This window comes from Dipodomys merriami, unplaced genomic scaffold (assembly GCF_024711535.1).
Source record: "Dipodomys merriami isolate MVZ:Mamm:240054 unplaced genomic scaffold, mDipMer1.0.p SCAF_4, whole genome shotgun sequence".
In the NCBI taxonomy this organism is placed as follows: Eukaryota; Metazoa; Chordata; class Mammalia; order Rodentia; family Heteromyidae; genus Dipodomys; species Dipodomys merriami.
The window spans coordinates 92,667,624-92,689,987 of record NW_027205603.1 but is presented as its reverse complement, the minus strand read 5'-3'; the positions used below and the strand labels follow the sequence as shown (position 1 = coordinate 92,689,987).

Here is a 22,364-nt window from a genome sequence, read left to right as displayed (position 1 = left end):
TTTAGTTTGTATGTCTCTAGTACTTAATGATATTGAGTACCCTCTATCTTTTTTAACTTTTTAAAATATTTTTGGTTGTTCTTACATTGCCTTTGGCAGTTTCTTTTCAAGTATTTTGCCCAATTTGTATTGGGTTGTTTTTTTAGTGTTGAATTTTAAAGTTCTTAAATATGTATTATGGATGTAAGTCCTTTGTTTGATTTTGCATTTCTAAATATGTTCTTTAATCTGTCATTTTTTTTCATCCTCTTAACAGTGTCTTTTACAGAGCAAAATTAAAAAATTAAGTTTATTGAAATTTTAATTTAACAGAGTTTTTTTTTTCCTTTTGTGATGCCTACCTTTGGTTATGGAAATTTTTCTTCCATATTTCTTGTAAGGATTTTTATAATGTTGTTGTCTTAATCGTGTTTTAAGTAACCTTTATGTTTAGGTTAAGCTTTTCCATCTCTTCGCTCTGCTCTTCCCTCTCCCCCACCCTATATCCTTGTCCCCCTCCTTTTTCTTCCTCTTTATTCTCCCCACCCCCTTACTTTACTCCCCCATCTCCAACGTCTGGTTGCTTGTGTGCCCTTTGTTGAAAAGTCAGCCTCTTATCTGTTGATTTCTCTTTCAGCTTTGTCAGAGATGTAAAGGCCCTATCTGTGTGATTCGCGCTCCGGAGTCGTCCCCAAAGAACTGGATGCTCACAGTCCCTATCCCTGTGGGCAGCAGTCCATGAGTACATCTTCTGATTAGATTGAGCCCTCTGGCTTTTGTTTTCTTTTTTTGGTATTATTTACACAGAGTCCTGCTGTGTTGCTCAGGCTGGCCTCAAATTCTTAGTCTTTCTGCCTCAGCCTCCTGTGTGTAGGGATTATAGGTGCCTACCACCACACCTCGGCATGAGTCCTTCAACTTACCTTTTATTCTTCTAGGTTTTTATATTTCCATATAAATCTTCAGATAAGGTTGGATTTGTCTATAAAATATGCTTTTATGATTTGATTAAAATTATTTTTAATTCATAGCTTAATTTGGGAAGAATTGATAAGTATATTTTGCCTTCCAGGTTATGAATGTTGTATACACTTGTTTATTTTGGTCTTTGATTCTGAAATATATATGTGTGTGTGTATATATATATATATATATATATGTATATATATATATATGGTTTATACATTCTGTAATATATATATATATGGTTTTAAAAGAATTGATTATGGGTATTTCCTTTTATAATTAATTTTTTAGTTTCTTTTAAATTGTGAATGGAATCTGAATTTTGTCATTGTTTGTGTTTTTCGTATCAAAAATTTGTTGAGCAGGCAGACATGATAGCTCATATCTGTAATCCCAGCTATTTGTGAGACAGGGAACAGGAGGATCAAGTCTCAAGTCCAGCTTAGGAAGAAAGTTAGCAAAACCCCGTCTCAATAATAGTTGGGCATGGCGATGCATGTCTGGGCCCAGGGGTAGGAAGTATAAATAGACAGATCATAGTCCAAGCCAGCCTGAGAAAATGGGAGAGATTGTTGAGGATAAACAACTACAGAAAAATGGGTTGTGGTGTGGCTAAACAGTAGAGCACCTGCCCACCTAGGCCTGCAGAACATTGTTAAAGGTTATCACTTCTAGATTCCTCAGAAGAATTTGTGATTTTTTTCATTCTATTGGTGTCTAGTTTTAGTAATAAAGCTATTCTCATAATGCTTTAGAATGTTCCTTCCCTTTGCTTTCTGAAAGAACTCTTATGGAATTATTTAATTTTGAAGTATTTGGTAGAATTCACCAGAAAACATTTGAGCCTGGAAATTTCTTTCTCAGATTTAAAAAATAATGCCTTTAATTTACTTATTAAACATAGGACTTTGCAAGTTACTTGTTTTTTTCTTGAATGGATTTCAGTAATTTGTGGCTTTCAAGTCCTTTCATCTGAATTGTCATATTATGTGACCAGAGCTCACATTATCCTGCTAATTGCTGGGTTTTCTTTTCTTTTACTCATGATATTGGTTCTTGATGTCATTCCTTTTTTCTTTATTATTATGCTAAGGCTTATTGGGTACATTAATTTTTTTTAAGAATCAGACTTAAAAGTGTGTTAGATTATAGATTTTCTTTATAATTCGGTTTTTCCCCGTTGTTTTCTGTTCTTGATTTCCTTTCTGTGTTCCTTTCTTGAGTGTTCTACTGTTTGTACTCTCTTAAGACAGAAGCTTTTGGATTTGAAACCTTCCTTCTTTTCCCTATCTTTATTCGAGGCTATGTGTTTTCCTCTGAGTATTGCTTTAGCTACATTCTACCTATTGGGATAAGTTGTGCCTTGTTTTTATTAGCTCCAGAAATCTTTTCAATTTATATTAGATTTTTTTCTTTGACTAGAGAGTTATTTTTGTTAGCAAACATTAGCTGTACACAGACTTGTCCTTGTGGCATTTCCACACATACATACATACATACATACACATGCATACATACATACATACACACAATGGACCCAAATCATCACCCATTCTGTCACTCTCCCTTTCTCCACTTCTTCTTAGAGCAATTTCAGCAGGTTTTGTTGTTGTTTTCATACATGAAAATTAACTATTGATTAACCATATTGATCCTCATGCACTCACAGGATTATTTTGAAGTGAGTGGGTAAATTTCCAGGTGTTTGTTAGATTCTAGGTACCCTTCTGCCATTACTTTCTGGGTTAACCATGTTCCAGTCTGAGAACATACTTTGCTGTTTATTTTCTTAGATGTTAGGGATTTATTTTTCATGGTGTAGAACATGGTCTTTTACGGTGCACTTGAGAAGCATGTGTGATCTGCAGGTGTCAGGTGGACTTGTCACAGTGTCCGAGGCTCAGTTGCTCCTGTGTCCTTGTTGACATAGTGTCTCAGGTCTATCAGCTACCCAAAGAAGCATGTTGAATTTGCCAACTGTAAATATGGTATTGGTCAGTCATCTTTTTAATTCTGTTTTCCTTTGTGAGTTGGAGCCTGTAGAGTCACGTGCACACACAGGAGTGGAGTGAGCATGCATCCTTGGTGGATCATGTAGGGTCGGTCACCTCGGTGCACTGATGCCCTCTTTGTTCTCTTACCTCTCTCTCTCCAGTGCTGCTCATTTCCCTGCCGTGTAGCGCATCCCGTGTTACACGTTTGCCTTTCAGCATCCTCTGTCTTATATGGAACTTAAGAAATTAAGTTCAGTCAGACACTCGGCATGAGGAGGCCGCGGTTTGGGGCCTGCTCTCTTAATCCCCGTCCTGTACCAGGTCTCCCTTCTCTGCTTGTCTGCTGCCAGTCCGTGTTTGGGTTCCCCTGTCACAGGTCACCTGCAGGACTAATGGGCCAGTGAACCAAGAGGCAGATGAAAGTGATGGGCATCAGTGTTTGGGACCTTGGCTGTGGGTTTACAGTGGTGTGATCCATGTACTCCGACTGCTGGGATGGCTCTCTGTCTGCCTCACGGCTGCCTAGGGCTGGAGTGGAAGGAAAGGGAGGAAAAGGGAAGAGAAAACGATGAACGTCCTGATCTCCGGCCCTTGCCGCCGCCATCCCCACTGGTCAGACCAGCATGGGAGGCTTCTGTGACTCTTGCTGCTGTCTCTCGTGCACACTCCCATCCAAACACCTAGCACTCACCTGTGAGGTCTAGCACACACCTGTGAGGTTCTGGGACACACCTGTAAGCTCCCAGTGTGTACCTGCAAGGTGGCGATGCACTCCTATGAGCTCCCAGTGCACATCTGTGAACTCCTAGCACACACCTGTGAGGTACTGGGGCACACCTGTGAGGTAGCGATGCACACCTTGAGGTACTGTGCACACTGTGAGCTCTGATCCCACACCTGTGTGCTGCCGGCACGCTCCGGACTGTATTTTGCTCCCAGCTGTGGTACCAAGAGGAAATGGAACTCACTATCGGGGCCGAACTTGGATTTCTGTTCTGCTCTGGCTCACCTTCTGCAGTTTAATGTGTAAGTCTTTGTCTTCATCCTGTTTACTTGTGATTTACAGGTGGAATTGCAGTCAGTGGGAAGACAGGGTAGACTGTGCTTACTCCATCTTTTCCAGAATTGGAGCGCATCCCCCACCCACCACATAAACCAATTCATGTCGCTCCTCTGCTTAAAATTCTCAAAATAGCTTCTCATCAAGCTTGGAATAAAATCAATATTTTCCTACGACCTTTCCTCTGTCATTAATCTTACACCACTCACTCCTGTGCTTGTTCTGCTCTGTGATCACACTGTGCCTGAAGATCGTTTGCATTAATTGCATATTCTCTCTGGAAAGGTCTCCTCCGAGACCCTGGCAGGATTGCCTCCATGTCATTCACGTCTCAAGTAGAATGCCATTTCTCCAGGGAGGCCCTCCTTTGCTATCAAATCTGAAGTGACTTCTTAATCCCTGTTGATGTTTTCAGGAGGTGCACTTAATTTTTAAAAACTATTTGTATCTTAAGAGTCTCGTGCTCTACCTCATACCATAGCCTAGTTTTTATGCTAGCTGTTGCCATAGCAACTGGATTGATGCAGTTGCAACCAGAGAGCAGCTTACCTCAGCAGTGCGCTCAGCATCTCCTGCCTTCTAGACTGTTCTAAATGCCTTGTCTGAGGCTGCTGGAATGAGTGACCACAGGTGTCCACCCTTCATGATGTATGTGCACACTGTGCAAACTCATCCTGTGGTCGTGGAGGGCAAGAGCCGGCAGAAGAGTTGTTCTGTCTCCTGTGACTCAAGTGCTCGACTCTAAAATCAAGTTCCTGCACACCTCTTAGGGGCTGGAGATCAGGCCTGCTGCCCCCATGGCCTGCTAGATAACACCTTCTCCTGCCTCCATCCCTGTGCACACTCCCCCTCCCGCCTCCCTCCCGCTCCCCTTCCCTGGGCATTGGCTCCATGTCCAGAAGCCTTTGCTGGGCAGGGTCTAAGACAACAATCGAATTCTGAAGTTTAAATATTTTTATAAACCATTTTAGTTACAAGAAACAAAGGTCAAGCGGCTTCAGCTTGTCCACCTTGCAGATTTGTTCAATTTCATATTTTTCTATATTGTATTTGCTTCTATTTTCTAAAGTTAAAGACATAAGAATATTCTTTGAAAGATCTGTATAATCCTCTATAAAATAATTTTCCTTCCTCATACCACACCAGGAATAATGAATATCTTACCTTTGATGTTTGGAAACACTGTGTTTTCTTGAATCTTAATTTTGGTATATATATTCTCTCCTCTCTCTCTCTCTCTCTCTCTCTCTCTCTCTCTCTCTCTCTCTCTCTCTCTCTCTCTCTCTCTTCTCTCTTTCTCTCTCTCTCTCTCTTTCTCTCTCTGTCTCTCTCTGTCTCTCATATGTGTATGGTAACTTTTACAACTTATTTTGCTGAACATTATTAACACGAGATTTACCTGGGGTGCTTTTTACCTCTCGTTTTCCATCTTTGCCTCTTGTAGATGCTCTTCACTTGTGGATTTGGTTAAAAGCGGGTCTTTGCTTTTGTAAACAATGTTGCAACAAGGCTCCTTTTGTCTTACTCAGAACAGATCCAAGATAAGTGCCTAGAAGTGGATTTGTTAGGTTGAGGGGCACATAGAACATGGCTAGGTGTTCCCAGTTTTCTCTGAGGGACTTGTACCACTTATAACCACTCCTGATGCCAAATGAGAATTCCCATCCTTTATGTACATCTTGGCTGACATTTGGCACAGGAACACTTCTAAACTATTTTCACTGGGATGAATGGCAAATCTGATCTCAGGATTTCATTTCCTTGTCTCAGTCTACTAGTTGAATTTAGTTTCTGTTTTCTGTTCATTGACTCTTGAATCTCCACTAGTGTCAGTCATCAGACCTTGTCCTCCTGATTGGTTTACTACTGAGTCACTTCTTACTCATTTTTGAGAATTTGCTATAAACACAAAATTCTGATCCTTTGTCCCTGTAAACATAGTACAAATCCCTTTTCACAAGTAGGCGTCTGGGCTTTGGTTTTAAAATGTTTTCTATTATATTGGTGTTCTCTATTTCAATGTAGCCAAACCTTTTAATCTTTTCTATTTTTCAGGTCTTATAACTCATTTGAGACATCTTTCTCCTTTCCAAAGTCTTAAGCTGTTTACTTGTACCTTAGAAAAGATTTTATAATTTTTCTATGTTTAGGTAGATACTCAGTTTACTTGGAACTTGTTTTGCTTATGGTGCAAGGTGCGGGTGAGACTTTCTGTCTTACCTGCATAACTGTCTGTTGCAGGATTCTTTCTAGTGCTTTCTCCTTGCAGATTGGCGTCCTGGTGTCAGCAGCCACTTATGTACATGGATCTCTTCTGGTGTCTTCTCTTTTCACTCCTGTTTTTCCCACAATGCCCCAGGACCTCTGTCCTCACTGATAACCTTGTAACAACTCTCAGTATCCACTGGCTAAATCTTTTCCAGATCTTTCTCATCGTTGCTTTGCATGTTCTTGGCCCTTGGCTCTCACATATAACATTTCGGACATTAGTATTGTTCATAAATTCTCTACTAGTGTACATAAATGCATTACATACATTGCATTACATTTATTCCTATGTACCTTATGACTTACGTTTCTTTATTTTTTTTCATATTTTTGGTGTAGTTTTTTACTTTATTTTATTGTAGAGGTGATGTGTAGAGGGGTTACAGTTACCTAAGTCAGATGCTGAGTAAATGTCTTTTCAGACAGTGTTACCCCCTCCCTCATTTTCTATTTCTTTTCTTTAAAAATTTACTTTGTAATTATTTTTAGTTAATATGCAGAAATATTGGTAATCTTGCATGTCATAATCCCTTACTCAGCAACTACATTGAATTTGTTTCGGAAAAAAATCACAGCAAGAGATTAAACTTTATTGTATACTGTTTTATTTTATATTTGGGTGGTCCTGGAGTTTGATCGCAGGACTTCACTTGTGCTGAGCAGGCACTTGAGTCATTCAATTAACAGTCAACCCCTTTTTGCATTGGTTATTTTCAAGACAAGAGTCTTATTTTATGCCCAGGCTTCCCTGGACCAAAATCCTATTTGTACTGCCTTTTGTCATACATTGGTTGAAATGAAGTCTTGTCAACTTTCATGTCTAGGATAGCCTAGACTCATAATCCCCTGATCTCTGCCAACTAGTTAGAGAGGATTATAGGCATGGGCTGCCCTATCCAGCTAACATTTTAATTTCTCAACCACAGCTCATCCTTTGTCTAACCTTTCCTAACGGCTTGCTTCCATATCCCAAGTGTTCAGAGCAGAACTGACACAGGAGGGATTTAATGGGTACTGGTCACATGAACGAATTCCCAATTCTGGGCAGGGAAAGCACTGCTCTGTCTGGGGATGTCTGCCACCCAGCAGCTGGATCCCCTGTAGTGAGCTTGACCTTAGACTCAGAATGACTGCTTTCTTGAGCATAGGTACTTGGCTTGCTTCTCATTTCCAAGCCAGGTGGACATATGTGCCATCAAAGCTTTCTTCCGACCGTCGTTCTTCTGGTAACATTTCTTGGGCTCCCCAGCTCTAAAGATAAAGATGGAACCAGACAAACCCTGTGTCTTGTATATACATTGATCTGAATTGGAAAAGGGAAGAGGAACAACAAAACAGTGAGACAAAGGACAAAGGGTGAACCAATGCAACAGCCATACTCACAAGACACTATGTTAGAAATGAACTTTACAACTGTGGGGGGGGCATTTGGGGAGGGAAGGAAAGAGAGAGAAAATCAAAGGAAGGGGATAACAATGTTCAGCAAGAAACGTACTCACTGCCTTACTTATGTAACTGTAACCTCTCTGTACATCACCTTGACAATAAAATTTCAAAAATCTAAAAAAAGAAAAGAAAGAAGGAAACAGAAATGGAAAGTAGACTGTGCTCCAGAAGCTCCTAAGCAGTAAGGAGAATCATCCTGAGGGAGGAAGAAAGGCAGAGAGAGCGTGATATTGTGATGGGCACAGAACGCTCCTGCAGTCTGCAAGAGGGAATTAATTTATGAGCAACGGATGGAAAACAAAGATCTACCAGTATATCATCATGTCAACAATAAGGAGGAAGAGAAACACTAGCTCCAGCCGCCCCCACTCTCAGACAGTGAGTCAGAAAAACAACTCGGACAAAACCATGTTGTGTATTGATGTTTGCTCCTTCCTGTGCAATTGCTGGGCTTGTGAGCTCTGTGAGTGCAAATGACATATATTGGACTCTTATCCCAACCTTAAAAAAAATCGCTTCAATTTCCCCTCCTGATAAATGTTTTACCAGTTCCTGTTTTCTGTTGAAAGCTTGTGCTGTGATTAAAGATTTCATGAAGTTATGACAAGAGCAGCACAGACCTTCGTTTTCCTAGGAGCTGCCGTGTGTTGTCAGCTGGCGGAACTAATGAGTATTTTCCAAATCTGAACCTCTGGGGACCACATCCCCACCCTCATGGCCCCAAGTCAGCTGATAAGAGTCTGTCGTCCAAACACGTGTCGCACCACACAAAGACACTGTAGTCTCTAGACTAGAGTAGTCTAGTGTCTGGTAGTCTAGAGATTAGTAGTAGTCTCTAGACCTCTGCCTTCCTGTCACCAGAGGTCATGTGCCCACATTCTGAGACTTTGATATTTTGGATGCCCTGTGGCCTTTGGATAGTGTTTACATCTATGTGTGTGAGCCCTTGGCATGCTTCTGCACTGCTCTGTGCCTCAGTTTCCCTCTCTGGAGGGAGCAGTTGATGGGGGGTGGCTTTGAACCCAGGTCCCCAGCCCCATCTGCTGGCAAGGCAGAGCATTGGAATGATCACACGAGCAAGTCTCTCTTCTCCTGAGCCACTCCTTCTTTGGGCTTTCCTGGGATCACCATCAGGACACAGGTGAAGCCAGGTGGTTCATCCCTTCTTCCCGTTGACTTCCTAACATCCAGAACAAAGCCTTGCTCATACCTGGGGAGCAAGGCCTTGAGAAACCAAATGCCCTTTGGAAGGTCATGCCCTTTGGAAGGTCATGTGTGAAGCCACACCAAGGTAGAAATGACCACAGCACCCCAAATCTTTGTCTCCAAGCCTGTCTTGCATCCATCCCATGACAAAGGATTTGTCCTGCCTTTCCCAGGACAAAGCCCCTGCTCTGATGCCATCCTCTCTCCACTCCTGTCATGGGAGCCGCCATCCCATGGAGATCTGCAAACCCTTCTCGATTCCCTGCCATGGGCTCGCTGGCATGCTTGGTGTTTGGAATCCTGTGTGAGTTTTAGGCAAGCATTCAGCTGTAATGGAAACCTAACGAATAGTGACTGACACAAATGAAGCATGTGCTGTTGGCTTTTTAAAAGCATTTCATGCGTGCAGTTAATAAGTGTAGAGGAGGAGGCACTGGGGAGCTGCCTTAGCTGCTGAGCCTGTCCCTCTCGGCTGGCTTCTTCTGGCCTCCACTGTGCCATCTCTCCTCTGAATGGTTGCCCAGCTCCAGGGACCCAGCTCCCTCCCAGGGAAGAAAGAAGGGAGGAGGGCTGTGGAAACATGGAAGCCTCCACTCTCAAGGCACTGTCTTTTATCTGGGGTAGAAAATCTTAGAGCCTGCATCTTCTTGGCTACAACTTCATCATACCAACTTCTCACAGCTATAAGAGGCCATGATCACTGGAATGTTTAATTCACCTACTACAAAGAGTAGAGGTCTCAGGTGGGTGGTAATTAATCTCTCTGCCTGCCTTGAAGAGGAGTCTGGTGGAACTCCTGGGTCAGAAACTCATGGGGATTCTATACAGGTAGGAACTGTGCCCAGCCTCTTACTTGGTGCTTCACTCAAACATAGCCTTTGTTGAGTGACACTGTATACCAAGTATATAGGGTGGGTGATCTCGACCTCCTCCCATGCCAATATAGAGAGCTGAGTTACCTTCCAACATCACTGGTTTGTGGAGAGCAGAGCTCAGTTGTAAGAAGGTGTCCTGGGCATTTTGATAAATTGCAATCTGCGCCTCTCCAAGTGGGGAGAAATCTTAGTACCTAGGGGAGGATTCTGAGCTTCCCTTCATCTTTCCACAGTACCCGGAAGTGCCACCTGCTACTGGACGTCTTCAACTCCACGGAGCATGAGTTGACAGTCAGTGCCAGAAACAGCGAGGAGCTTGTTCTGCATGCCAGCGAGTGCCAGCGGTGAGTGTGCTGTGACTCGGGTGAGCCCAGGACCAGAGTATGTCCCTGGCCCTGGGAGGAAGCAATGTCTTGTCCTGCTTCCCCTCCCCCCACCTCCCCTCCTACCCGCTGGCCTTTCCTGAGACAATAGAGCGTACCTCCCAATCCACCCTGGGCTGTGGTGCCATATGCCTGTAGATGGAATCATGGATGGAATCATGTTTGTTTGTTTTTAATTTTTAATTGAAAAAGACTTCAAACATACTAAAAAGAAACTAGCATACTTGTGTTTTAGATTTAAGCTTTTTGTTATATTCGTTTCATATCTCTTTCTTTGTCTCTATTTTTCTCTGTTTCTCTTTCTATCTGTCTTGTTTTAAGGAACGGATTTTTTTTTTTTTTTTTGGTCGGTCATGGGGCTTGATCTCTGGGCCTAGATGCTGTCCCTCAGCTCTTCAGCTTAAGGCTAATACTCTACAACTTGAGCCACAGCACCACTTCTGGCTTTCTGCTGGTTAATTGGAGACAAGGGTCTCACAGACTTTCTTGCCTGGGCTGGCTTTGAACCACGATCCTCAGATCTCAGCCTCCTGAGTCGCTAGGATGACAGGCGTGAGCCACCGGCACCCGGCTAGAAACGGAAATTTTTTAGAAATAAAAAAATAACTTTTAAACTGACATTAATATTATTAGTCAATGGGGAGCTACAAGTCCTAACCGCAAGGAGGTACAGAGCGGTTAGAATAAAAAAGACGACACTGAGTGTTGTGGACAGTGTGGAGCAACTGGAACTCTCCTGTTGGCAGAAGACAGAATAAACAGTGCAGCCACTGTGGCAGTTCTGGCACTTTCTTATAAAACTAATCATGCACTTATCTTTGTCCATCTATCCCAGGTTTAGTTAGTTTTTTTTTTTTAATTAAAACATAGAAACAATTATACAAAAATGTCCCTAAGCCAAAAACCAGAAAGATCCCTGGCATCCCCACCAGAGGAATGGTTCAGAACAATTCCTCCACAGAAATGGAGGTACCTGGGAGTGTTGTGGCAAGTGAAGCCAGACTCTCCCCCATGGGCACATCCTGTGTGGTTCCATTCATATGGAGCTCAGGAACCAACCAAAGCAGCCACTGGAGGAGAGGCTGAGCGTCTGCTGCCTGGAGAGGTTGGGATGGGTCTGACCCAAGAGGCCAGAGGGAATTTTCCAAATGAGGTAATGCGACAGGTTCTTGTGTTACCCAAGTGTACGTCGTCAAACCTTAGCCATGTTGACTTGAGAGTTGTACATTTCTCTGTATGCCAAACTTACCTCAAAAGAAAAAGCTGTGAACAGACGCTGAGCTCCAGTTCATGATATGTGCACCAGCGGGTTTGGGGAAGATGTAGGATATCCACAATAGTCTTCAAAGCACACAGCAAAGCAGATGGAGTTCGGATGGGAGGAGACAAGGCCAATGCAGTGTTAACAGCCCTGTTTCCTGGTGGGCTTGCAAGAGGGGGTGGGGAGGGGGGACTGTAGGGTGGTTACCGTAACATCTGCCAACTATACATTTGAATTTCTTCAGAAGAAAATGTTGGGAGAAATAAACCAAAGTAAGCATCTCTCCCACCACCTCAGTTCTCTTCCCTTTCTCCTTAGAGCGACCTCTGCTTGGGAGTGATGGTGTTTGCATTTGTGTTTTTCTGCTGTTATTGTGTGGATATAGATCCACAAACAAATGCTACTCCCAGCATTGTTTTTCTTTTAAATGATAGAGTGCTTTCCCGTCATAATATGTCCTCTGAAACTTAAGCACTACACTTTGGAGTAAATATACATCTGATTGTTTCATTTTGACTTATTAATATTTTATTGCAGAAACACGTCGCCATCGTCATTTCTATGCTGATGCTCCCGCCACATGACTTCCAGGGCATTCACATGTGGTGTGATTGTTGAGGCCACAGGAATGTGAAGGGGCTGAAGCCCTATCTCAGGGCCAGTTTGGCTGTTGGAAGCTGGAGCTCCAGTGGTGGGGGAGGGGCTATTGGGGACCTTTCTTGTCTCCCGGTTGGGATGTTCCGCCGCGGTGTGTGCTAGGGTCCCCAGTGCCCAGGGTGGTGTGGGCCGGTGAGGCTGAGTGAATGAGGTCAAGAGGACTGGCTCCCGCCCAGGGCTCTGTGCTGCCCGGAGCTGGCCCCTTCCATGGGTGGGGAACTATCTTATGCTCTTTGTCTCTTGGTCTTGATGTTTTCATGTGGCCCAAGATCCCCGAGAACATAAATCTAGTCTTCTTGTGACACCAACACAAATCACTTCTAAAAAGTTATAAATTGCTCAGCTTGCTCTGTGGAGTAAGCAGGAATCAATCTTGGCAACGCTGGGCTGATAGATATTTACAACACCAGTCGCAAATAATTACAGTTTGGTTTTGTGCTTCAGGCTCCTTCTTTATTAAGCTTTTTGCTTAACTTCTCATTTCTGAATGTGTCTAATTCACATATTTTTAAAAATTCATTCATGAAATATTCATTCAATATACTGATACTTGGAGAACTTGTGATGTGATAAGACCGAATCAGGCGCCAGGAGTGCCAAGAGGAATAAGGACCCGGCCCAGCGGGTAAGAAGCCGGAGAGTGCCAAGAGGAATAAGGACCCGGCCCAGCGGGTAAGAAGCCGGAGGCGTCAGTGGATGGGAAAGAAGGGGGCAGTCGCTTGTCTAACCAGCAGTCCGCCTTCGGGGCACCTTGCTGTCCTGGGGAGTGACAGCTAACGCAGAAGCCATGATGCATGTCTGCCTGGAAGACCTATTTGGCGCTGTATGTTGAAGACATATTTGTGCTCAGTGTCCACCTGGCATAGATGTGGGGAGGGGCGCCTGGGCTGCGGTGCCTCGTGGCTCATGCAGGAGAGGAGAGCAGCAGCAGGTGCTGGTGGTGTGTGATTACCTCTGGAGCTGAGAGGAGAGGAGGTTAGTGGGTGGGGCCAAACTCAACCTTTATGAGAATTCCTAAAGTCTACTTTCGTGGGGTAAGTCCCCGGTGACTTCACCTCACAGAGGTCCCAGACACTGTCTGATAGTTGCACCTGGTGACCTTTAACATACAGACCCCTGGAGGATACCTGTGCTAGGTAGTAGCAAAATGAGTCTTTAGCCTTCAGGATGTTAATTTACTCATTCAGGGAATATTTTCTGAATGTCTACTAGGGACCAGGCCCTACCAGTAAATGCAGCACTGCTTGTCTTTTGGTGGGGAAGGAAAGCGGACGCCCCTCCTCCCATCTTATGTTTATGCAGCCTGAGGAGATCCGACAGCTTATAGAAATGTACCCAACCCAGCCTGGGAGCCAGGGGACTGGCTAGGAAGGTTTTCTGGTAGAAGTGATGCTAACTTCAAAGATACCTTACTACAGTCACACTGCTGTAACGAAGTACCATAGACTAGGCTGTTTATAAACAACACAAATGTGTTTCTCATAGTTCCGGAAGCTGGAGGTCCAGCATCAAAGCAGCAGCTTATTCAGTGTCTGCTGAGGGCTATTTCCTATTCCTGGACAGTGGCTTCTCACTGACTTGGTAGAAGAGACAATGTTTTCTGGGTCTCTTTGAAAAGGGCACTGGTCTTAGTCATCAGGGCTCCATTCTCATACCCTGATTACCTCTCAAAGGCCTGCTTCTTAAGTCTGCTACTTTGGGGGTAGGTTTTCAGCATAAGGTTTGCAGGGGGGTGGAGAGGTTGCTTATACCAAAGGAGTAGGAGTCAGCGAGGACAAGAGGCAGGGAGAGAGCATCACAGGCAAGGGGAAGAGCATGGTGTGGAGCTGTGTATATGTGTGTGCATGTGTGTGCTCAGGCACACTCACATAGGGAGGTCTATGAAAGACCTACTTGCTCGTAGACCAGTCATTTAAAAAAGAGTTTTTAAAAATTGGAAATACTACTCTCATCTCTATACTTCTTCCAGCTGTCTTCTAATCTTTAAAGTAAAGTACAGCATTTCAGCAAATGGATATAGAAAGTCCTTTTCTACTTCCCTAATCTCTTCTTTGAAAGGTCCTCTGGAAACCGGTGACTCATCTCCGAGCTGTGAGTCGCAGCGACGTGCCCAGTGCATCACTTCTGTAATTAAGGACCGCCGGTTAACTTGGCTGGGGCCCGGTGTGATTTGTGCCTCCTGGTTTGCAGTGATTACATTTCCTAGGCTGCACTCCATCCGTCACGAAGTTCACGGTGCTGTCCCCAGTCGTGCGGGCTGTATCAACTTCCATTGGCATCACCCAAGCTCCACTTCCAGCCGCTTGGCTTTCTTAATCTCATGGTAGTTCTTCAGGGCGCACTCCGGGCTGGTCCCCCCTCCCGTGGGTAGGAGGAGCGAGGGTTCACCAGGGCCTTGCCCTTGGCTGGCTCTGGGCTGCAGCCGCCCACCACCAGCTGGGGTCTCCAGGCGGCAGCCACTCACAGTGGCTGTGTCCCACCGAGCCGCACGCCCCTCCCTGCCCAGCTTCGGAAACGGAATCAGAAGCAGATTTCTCTGAAGAGGGGGAAAATAAAACACACACTTTTTAAAGAAAGTTTACCAGCACTAAATGTACTAGAAAATGAAGATAGCATCCTTATTATGGGTCTTTGCCCTTAATTATCAAGCCATTAAAAGTAATTTTCATGGTAACCCTCATAAATGCATAAGCCCCTTTCTAATTTATGGTGATAGATGTTATCCTGTTACTTGCTTCAGGACACTGGGGTTCATTCCTCCCCCCCTCACCGCAGAGGCGCTGGGGCCTGGCTTCAGAGCTTCTGAACGTGGTGGCCATCCCTGGGTGGTGGAGCAGATCCCTCGGCCTGTCATTCGACTGGCTGCTTCACCGTCAGAACGCAGGACAGCCCTGGGGCCTGCGGTGGTCCACAGGTCGACTTCCCGAGGAGGCTGTGACAGGGCAGTCCTGTCTCCTGGGCGCTGCCCTGTTCTCACACGTTTCTGTTTACTCGAGCTGAGTACCTGTCCCTAACACTTTCTCATTTAGTGCCTTTAAATGCTTCAAAGCATTCTGTGGAACATCAAAGTGATAATTGTTTTATTGCTAGGTATTTAAATGTTTGAGTCCATTTCCATTTCTCAGTCCTGCAAATTCTGTTCTACAATCTTTCTGAGTTACAGGTGGTTTTTTTGGGGTGGTGGTGGTGGTGGTGGTGGTGGTGATTTTCTATACAACTAGTTTTTTGTTTTTTATTTTTAATTTGACAGCTTTTAGAAACAAGGGACTATGTCTTGCTGTGCTCTTGCTTCTTTTGCTAACAAGGGGCCTGGAGCTCAGGTTCACTTCTCAGCCCTTGCTGGGGGCTATTAGAACCCAGGACCCCTCTTTCACCCCCCCCAACTAGGTACCCATCTAGCGCTCTCCTGCCCCTCTGCTGTCAGCTTTCAAAGTCTTCCTGATGGAAACTAGTGGCTCTTGAGTCTGTGAGCAGCTCATCAAGATGAGTAGGCAGAGCACAGAGATTGCACAGGTACATCAAGAAGCCATTGGATCCAGACACTGATTGCTCTGGGGGAGGCAGCATTTGCTGACTTACCACAGGAGAAATTCTCGTCTTTTTGTGAGTAGAGAAAAAGAAGATGGTGGGATTGAGTGTCCGTGCATTCTCGGGCTACCTCAGAAGTGCTAGCGGGAAGGTTTTCTCTCAGAGGTTCTTTCCCTGTTGTTCATCAGTGTCTGGCCCAGTGGGCTCGTGCCTAGAGCTTCCCTCCGCAGGCAGGGCCCCTGCCCACTCCAGCACACCTGTCTCAGGGCTCGCTCAGTGGTTTTCTGTCGCACTGAGGCTGAGGCCGAAGCCTGGGGCACACGTGCAGTCCCAGCCTGGCTCTTCTAGAGCTGCATGTCTGCCTTGTTCTAGAAACAGAAGAGACAGCTTCTGCCCATGTGATGTTCCAAACAGTGAAGTGAACCCTGGCCAGGTAACCGAAGCACACCTGATGTGCGGGAGGTGCTTGGGAAGCGGAGGGTGACAGGGTGGCTTTCCAGCATCCCCTGACGACACTTCACCCTGGAGGCCTGTGTGAAGGGTGTGTTCCAGAACATGTTTCCTTTGTGTGGAGGTAATCAGACTTGGTTTTTGCTCATCAATAGATCTCATTAGGGCCTCAGCTGCTGGACTCCTCCTGAGTCTCTAAGCGGGGACAGAAAGTTCTCTTCTCATCGGTCAGGAATAAGAAAACACAGTGTGTTATTTACCGAAGGAGATTTAATATCAAGAGTTGTGAGTGAGTCAGCACCCACGTGGGGGTGAAAGATCCAGGCGCCCGGCTCGAAGTACCAGGATGGAATTCTGAGAGGTGATGGTCCACCGGAGAATGGGCCTTGCAGGGAGGGGAGGGGCCTTGTTACCCCCAGCCCTCTGTGGTGGGGGAGTATGCGCAGCAATAAGCAGACAAGGAGGGGTCCCCCTTCTCAAGCCCCTGTCACTGTAAGCATTCCCACACTCGCTATCCGGTCCAGCACTTGGTGACGGGAAGGTTTGGTGGTGAGTGGTGATCTGGCCCAGCTCTGCTGCAGTGCCTGACCCTGGGCAGGGCTCCTCCTCTTGGGAGACTTTGGTCTGCCGCGCCTTAGCTGTACAGTCTTCCCTGTACTTAAGCCACGCGTGGCCCTGGCAGGAGGGTCTGCAGGGAAGGGCAGTAGGCTGCAGGCCTCCAAAGAGATAACAAATACTGGCCCCAATCTCATGCTGCTGGAGAGTTCCATTCCAGTCAGGGTGTACTGCCGAACCCTCAGCCACAGCACTGCTCCTCCTCTTCCTAGGGGTTGGGGTCCGGCCGCTACCCCACTCCCCAGGAAGCCCAGCCAACCCCCTCTGGTCAGCAGTGTCTCTGCCCACACTCATCTCGTCTTGTAGACTAGGCTGAAGTAGGTGGCAGCTGCAGCTCTACTGGTTCTTGGTCATGACCTTAACTGTCCTTCAGCCTTTCTGGAATTCAGCCCCATGTCTGTCCAGTGGAGAATATGAGTCTAGCCAAGCCTGCTTTGGGGCTGCACAGCTTCCTTGAAGGTGCCACAGTGAAGGCAGCACAGTGTGCACACGTGTGTGTGCGCACACACGTATGCACACACACACACACGCACACACACCATGGCTATACATTCTTTTTCCTGAAACCTTATTACAGAGATGTCAAGTATGTACAAAAGGTGCCAAAATGGCATCTTGGACCCTGGTATACCTGTCACCTCTGCAAGTGGTAAATCACAGCCGGGAGTCGCGTCCTCCTCTGTGCCTCCCCACCCATGTCCTCTATTATTTTGAAGCAAATCTAAAAAGTCATAGTACTTTATCTGTAAGTATTTTCATATTCAGTGCCAAGACTCTTAAATAAACACAGCACCACATTAGGCTTTAAAATTAACATCATTATCATCAGATGTGTAGTTGCTGCTTAAATCTCCAATGGCCTCGCTGTCCTGTTGTTGTTGTTGTTGTTGTTGTTGTTTTGGGGGGTTTGGTTGTTGTTGTGCTGGGGTTTGAACTTAGGGCCTTGCATGACACTTACTTAGCTTGCTTGGCTCTTTGCTCAACTTGCTTATGGCAAATGCTTAACCATTTGATCCCCAACGTCAGTCCAGCTTCTGCTGTTGGAGATGGAATCTAGCAACCTTTTCTGCCTGGGCTAGCTTCAAACCATAATCCTCCAGGTAGATCTCAGCCTCCTGAGTAGTTTTGTTTGAATTAAAATGTAAGTAGCTGATATCTCCTGAATCTAGATTTAGTCTGTGCATGTCCCATCACCTCTTCATTGCATGTTTTTATGGAGTAATCTGCAGCTGGGAGGCTGGTGGGTTGCATGCCCGTGGGGTTGCTTCTCTGACTTCTCTTCTTTATCCCTTGTTGAGGCAGTGGTAGCAGCTGGGTGCTGAGTGACAGCCAGGGACTTCCCCAGAGCTGCTTCTCTGGTGCTGCGTGCTTACTTCCCTGGTGTCTTCTTACCGCCCCAGATACGCTGCATGGGAGCCTTGCTCCAGTGTGTGTGTGTGTGTGTGTGTGTGTGTGTGTGTGTGTGTGTGTGTGTGTGTGTGTGTGTGTGTGTGTGTGTGTGTGTGTGTGTGTGTGTGTGTGTGTGTGTGTGTGTGTGTGTGTGTGTGTGTGTGTGTGTGTGTGTGTGTGTGTGTGTGTGTCTTCTCAGACATGGAAAACTCCCCTGACTCCCTGGGGTTTGGCAGGATGGATGTGGACATGACACTGTTCTAGCCTGGCAGATTCCTGGGACACATTGGGGGTTCCTCCGTGGTGCCGGGGCGGGGAGTGGGTAGTGCTGTCCTCCTTAGGGCTCTCAGGGGCTGGCAGGACTTGGAAATCTGCCAGCATCCTGGGTTGAGACACCACCCTACAGCAGAAAGTGATGGCTCTGGGACTCCCCGGTGGGGCTGGCTGTGGCCACTGAGACCCCTAGTTCCCCACCACCCTGTCCTCAGGGCTGGGGGAGGGCTGAGCAGCACCCATGGGTACCTCCACTAATAGCAACCTGGGCTGGTGACTTTTGGGATTATCAGCTCACAGGAGCCTAGGGATGGGTGAGTTGCTGGATTACGCTGCCAGCTTGGGCCTGAGCTACTGACGCTCGGCCCTCGGCACTTTGTCCTTGTCCCCTTTACACCACTCCTCTTGGGAAACCAAGAACTGAGCACAGGCCTTGCCCCTCAGTGCTCAGAGCCCGGGCGTAAGTGGCCAGGGCTCCATGGGAGGCAGAGGAGGCTGGGGTGGCCCTGGTGTCCTTTTTTTTTTTTTTATTGTGAAAATACTGTACAGAGGGGTTATAATTACATGGGCAAGGTAATGAGTACATTTCTTATCAAGCATTGTTTCCTCCTCCTTTGTTTCCCCTTCCAACGCCCCCCCAAAGTTGTAAAGTTCGTTTTTCGACATAAAGTCTTGTACATCTCATTGTTGCAATGGGTCCACTTGTATCCCTATTTAAACAATTTGTTTTTTCCCTTCCCCTCCACAAATTATACCAACATCAAATACAGTGAAAACAAGGGTTATACCGTGGGGGAGGGACATACAAAGCAACAAAGAAATATCTTATAAATATGTTAGAAGCAATCGCATGAAAGAAAAAAAACATTTGAATACTTATTTTGGGGTTCATTCCCCTAACATCAACTTGTCTGACCTTTTCTGCTTGACTCAGACATATACTAGTTACTGCAAATAAGGGAAACCAGGGGACCTATGTTTCTTTGGGCCTGGCTTACTTCACTTAATATAATTTTTTCCATGCCTTTCCATTTCCTAACAAATTGGGCAAAGTCATTCTTTCTGATGGAGGCATAGAATTCCATTGTGTATAAGTACCACATTTTCTTGATCCATTCATCTACTGAGGGGCATCTGGGTTGGTTCCATATCTTAGCTATGGTAAATAATGCTGCAGTAAACATAGTCGTGCTGGTAGCTTTAGTATGGTCTTGTTTGTGAACATTTGGGTCAATGCCCAAAAGTGGGATTGCTGGGTCATAGGGGAGCTCTATGTGGAGTCTTTTGAGGAACCTCCATACTACTTTCCAAAGTGTTGAACAAGTTTACACTCCCACCAACAATGCAGTAGGGTTCCCTTTTGACCACATCCCCGCCAGCATCTGTTGTTATTAGAGTTCTTAATCATAGCCATTCTAACTGGGGTGAGGTGGTATCTCAATGTTGTTTTGATTTGCATTTCTTTTATAGCTAGGGAGGTTGAGCATTTTTTCATGTATATATTGCCCATCCTTCTTTCCTCTTCAGAGAAGTTTCTCTTTAAGTCTGTAGCCCACTTATTTATTGGCCCTGGTGTTCTTAATGAGACTCTGAAAAGGCTTCGTCATCTGAGTTCGGGGTCCATCCTAAAGGAGTGTGCTGCTAGTCTCCTGCGTCGCCGGATGACTGAGCGGCCTCTGGGGTGCCGGGCTGCCAGTGCTGACCTCGATGGGAGCAGTATTATTGCGGGTCCCTTCTCCCCTTTTCCCTGGCTTGGGAGCGGTCTTGGGTTATACAAGTACATATTTGTAGGTGCCAGCCCTTTGTCCAAAATGTGATGTGCAAATATTTTCCCAGGCTGTGATTTGTGATTTGCCCTTTTATTTCCTTCATGGTTGAGAAGTCCAATTTGTCAGTGTTTTTCTCTATAAATTGAGCTTTTGGTGTCATATCCAAGAAACCTTTGCATAATCAAAGGTCAGACATGTTTTCTCCTGTGTTCTCTTCTGTGAGTTTTATGGGTTTCTCTAATCCGTTCTGAGCTGGTTATTTTGGGTATGATGTAAAGGAAAGGCTCGGGTTTTGTTGGAGGTGGCTGTCCATTTGTTCCAGCTCTGTAGGCTACAAGGACCGTCCTCTTAGCCCTGGCTGCTTTATACCTTTGTCTGAAATTACTGTCTCTGATGGCCCTGGGTGCCACGGTTATTTCTGAAGACTTTTAGAAGCAAGGGCCACTGACACAGACCTCAGGGGAGGGGGGGAGGAAGATGAGGGTGGACCGGGACTGTCTGAGCAGGAGGAAGATGACCAGAAGGGGCTGCTGGGGGCAGGGCATGGTATCAAGTTCCATTCGAGAGCATGGACGGCAGGTGTGACAGGTCTCTAGATTTGGGGAAGAAAAGTGAGTTGGTTGCTTGGGGTTGGTTCATTATTTGGGAGTTGGGTGGTACTGGGGTTTTCCATAGGCCTCATGCTTGCTAGGTGGGCAAGCTACCTTTGGTGCCACATTCTAGTCCTTTTTGCATGATTTTTGCTTTAGAGTCTTGAACTCATTACCCAGGTTTAGCCTTGGTCCTCAGTCCGCCTAGCTGCTCCTCTCATATACCTAGGGTTAGACAATGCCATAGTTTGTGCTAATTATTAACATTTTTTTTTGGTTCTGCTGGCCTCAAACTACCATCTTCCTATTTCTGCCTCCCAAGTAGCTGGTTAACACGTGGGAGCCACTGCGTCCTCCCTCCCACTGTATTTTATTGTGGGTTTGGGGGTGTGTTGCCAAGGAAGCCTCTGTCTCGGTGCTTGGTGCTTGGTGCTTGGTCATCTGCAGATAGGTGATTCAAGCAGAGCCGGTCAGGAGACACTGCCTCAGTGTTCCTGACTTCCAGGGGGACTCACACCAGAGCCCTTGAAATTCTGGGACTTCTAGACACCATTTCCGTTTTGTAACACCTACCCTCTGCAACTTGTCCTCCTCTCCACACCACCCACTTTCCTCTTAAGCTGGCCTGAGCTGGGAACCCAGGCTCTTCCTTTCCCCCGTTCCCCACCCAGCTTCCACCTGTAACACCGATCTGAGTGACTCCAGCTCCCCTCCTTGTCTCCCCTTCCGCTGTGGGCCCGTGGCTGGCTTGGGTGGCCCAGACACGCCCGGAGTGGCTGAGGGATGCAGGCAGGTGCTCCATGTCTCAGCGCTGGGTGTGGCGGTTCTGCTGCCAACGTTTATTTCTCAGCACTTCCCACAGGTGCGTGGAGGTCAACAAGGGCTGGGGAGGACGTGGGGAGGGCGGGGCGGGGGGAGGACTCTGGGGAGGACGTAGGGAGGGCGGGGCGGGGATCTGATGGACAGTCGGCAGAAAGGTGGGAAGGGCGGTGGGAGCACAGAGGTGCCTCCGGGCTGCGGAGCAGATCTCGGTGAAGGTTGCTGAGCAGTATGGGTCTCCCCAGAAACTGCTGGCTCCCCAGAGAGGCCTGAAGGCCAGCGGGCTCTTGGCTGTAGGGTTGGGTGCTTCCTTCGCATTGTGGGCCGCACTCCCTGGCTCAGTGCCACGCCCCATTGTGCAGCACCACGCCCCCTTGCGCAGTGCCACGCCCCTCGCTCAGCACCACGCCCCCTTGCGCAGCGCCACACCCCCTTGCGCAGTGCCACGCCCCGGAGGCTTTGGCTAGGAGACCTCATCACCGGCCTCCACTTCCCCTTTTAGGCATTTTGGCAGTGGGAAAAATTCAATTTGTTCTGCATCTTGCACTTGATTCTGAGAAATTCTCTGGAGCCTGAAGTTGTCATTCTTTCTGTTTCCTGAGTAGTTTGCCCTCAAATTCTGTGTGTTGGCTGAGCTCTGGAGAGAAACGCCGTGTCTTCGGTCTCAGTGACTTAAGCTGCTTTGGGCTGAGTCAAAGCCAGGTCCGAGGCCTATAGTAGCACAAGTTATATCTTGTGTACGTACGTTGCAGGTGGCCTGAACTCCTCCTCACATGTTGGCTGGCAGCTGTGTCGGAGGCTGCCTGGCCTCAGGCTCCTTTGTCTACGTGGACTGT

The 22,364-nt window shown here is 46.5% G+C and overlaps 1 protein-coding gene across 1 annotated transcript in view; it reads left to right on the top strand.

Moving 5' to 3' along the window:
* Trappc9 (trafficking protein particle complex subunit 9) overlaps positions 1-22,364 on the top strand; it is a 451,464-nt gene that overhangs the window by 306,270 nt on the left and 122,830 nt on the right. The window contains exon 19 of the mRNA XM_069991461.1: positions 10,028-10,138. Within this exon, the coding sequence (XP_069847562.1) occupies positions 10,028-10,138 (111 nt within the window). The remainder of the gene's footprint in view (positions 1-10,027; positions 10,139-22,364) is intronic.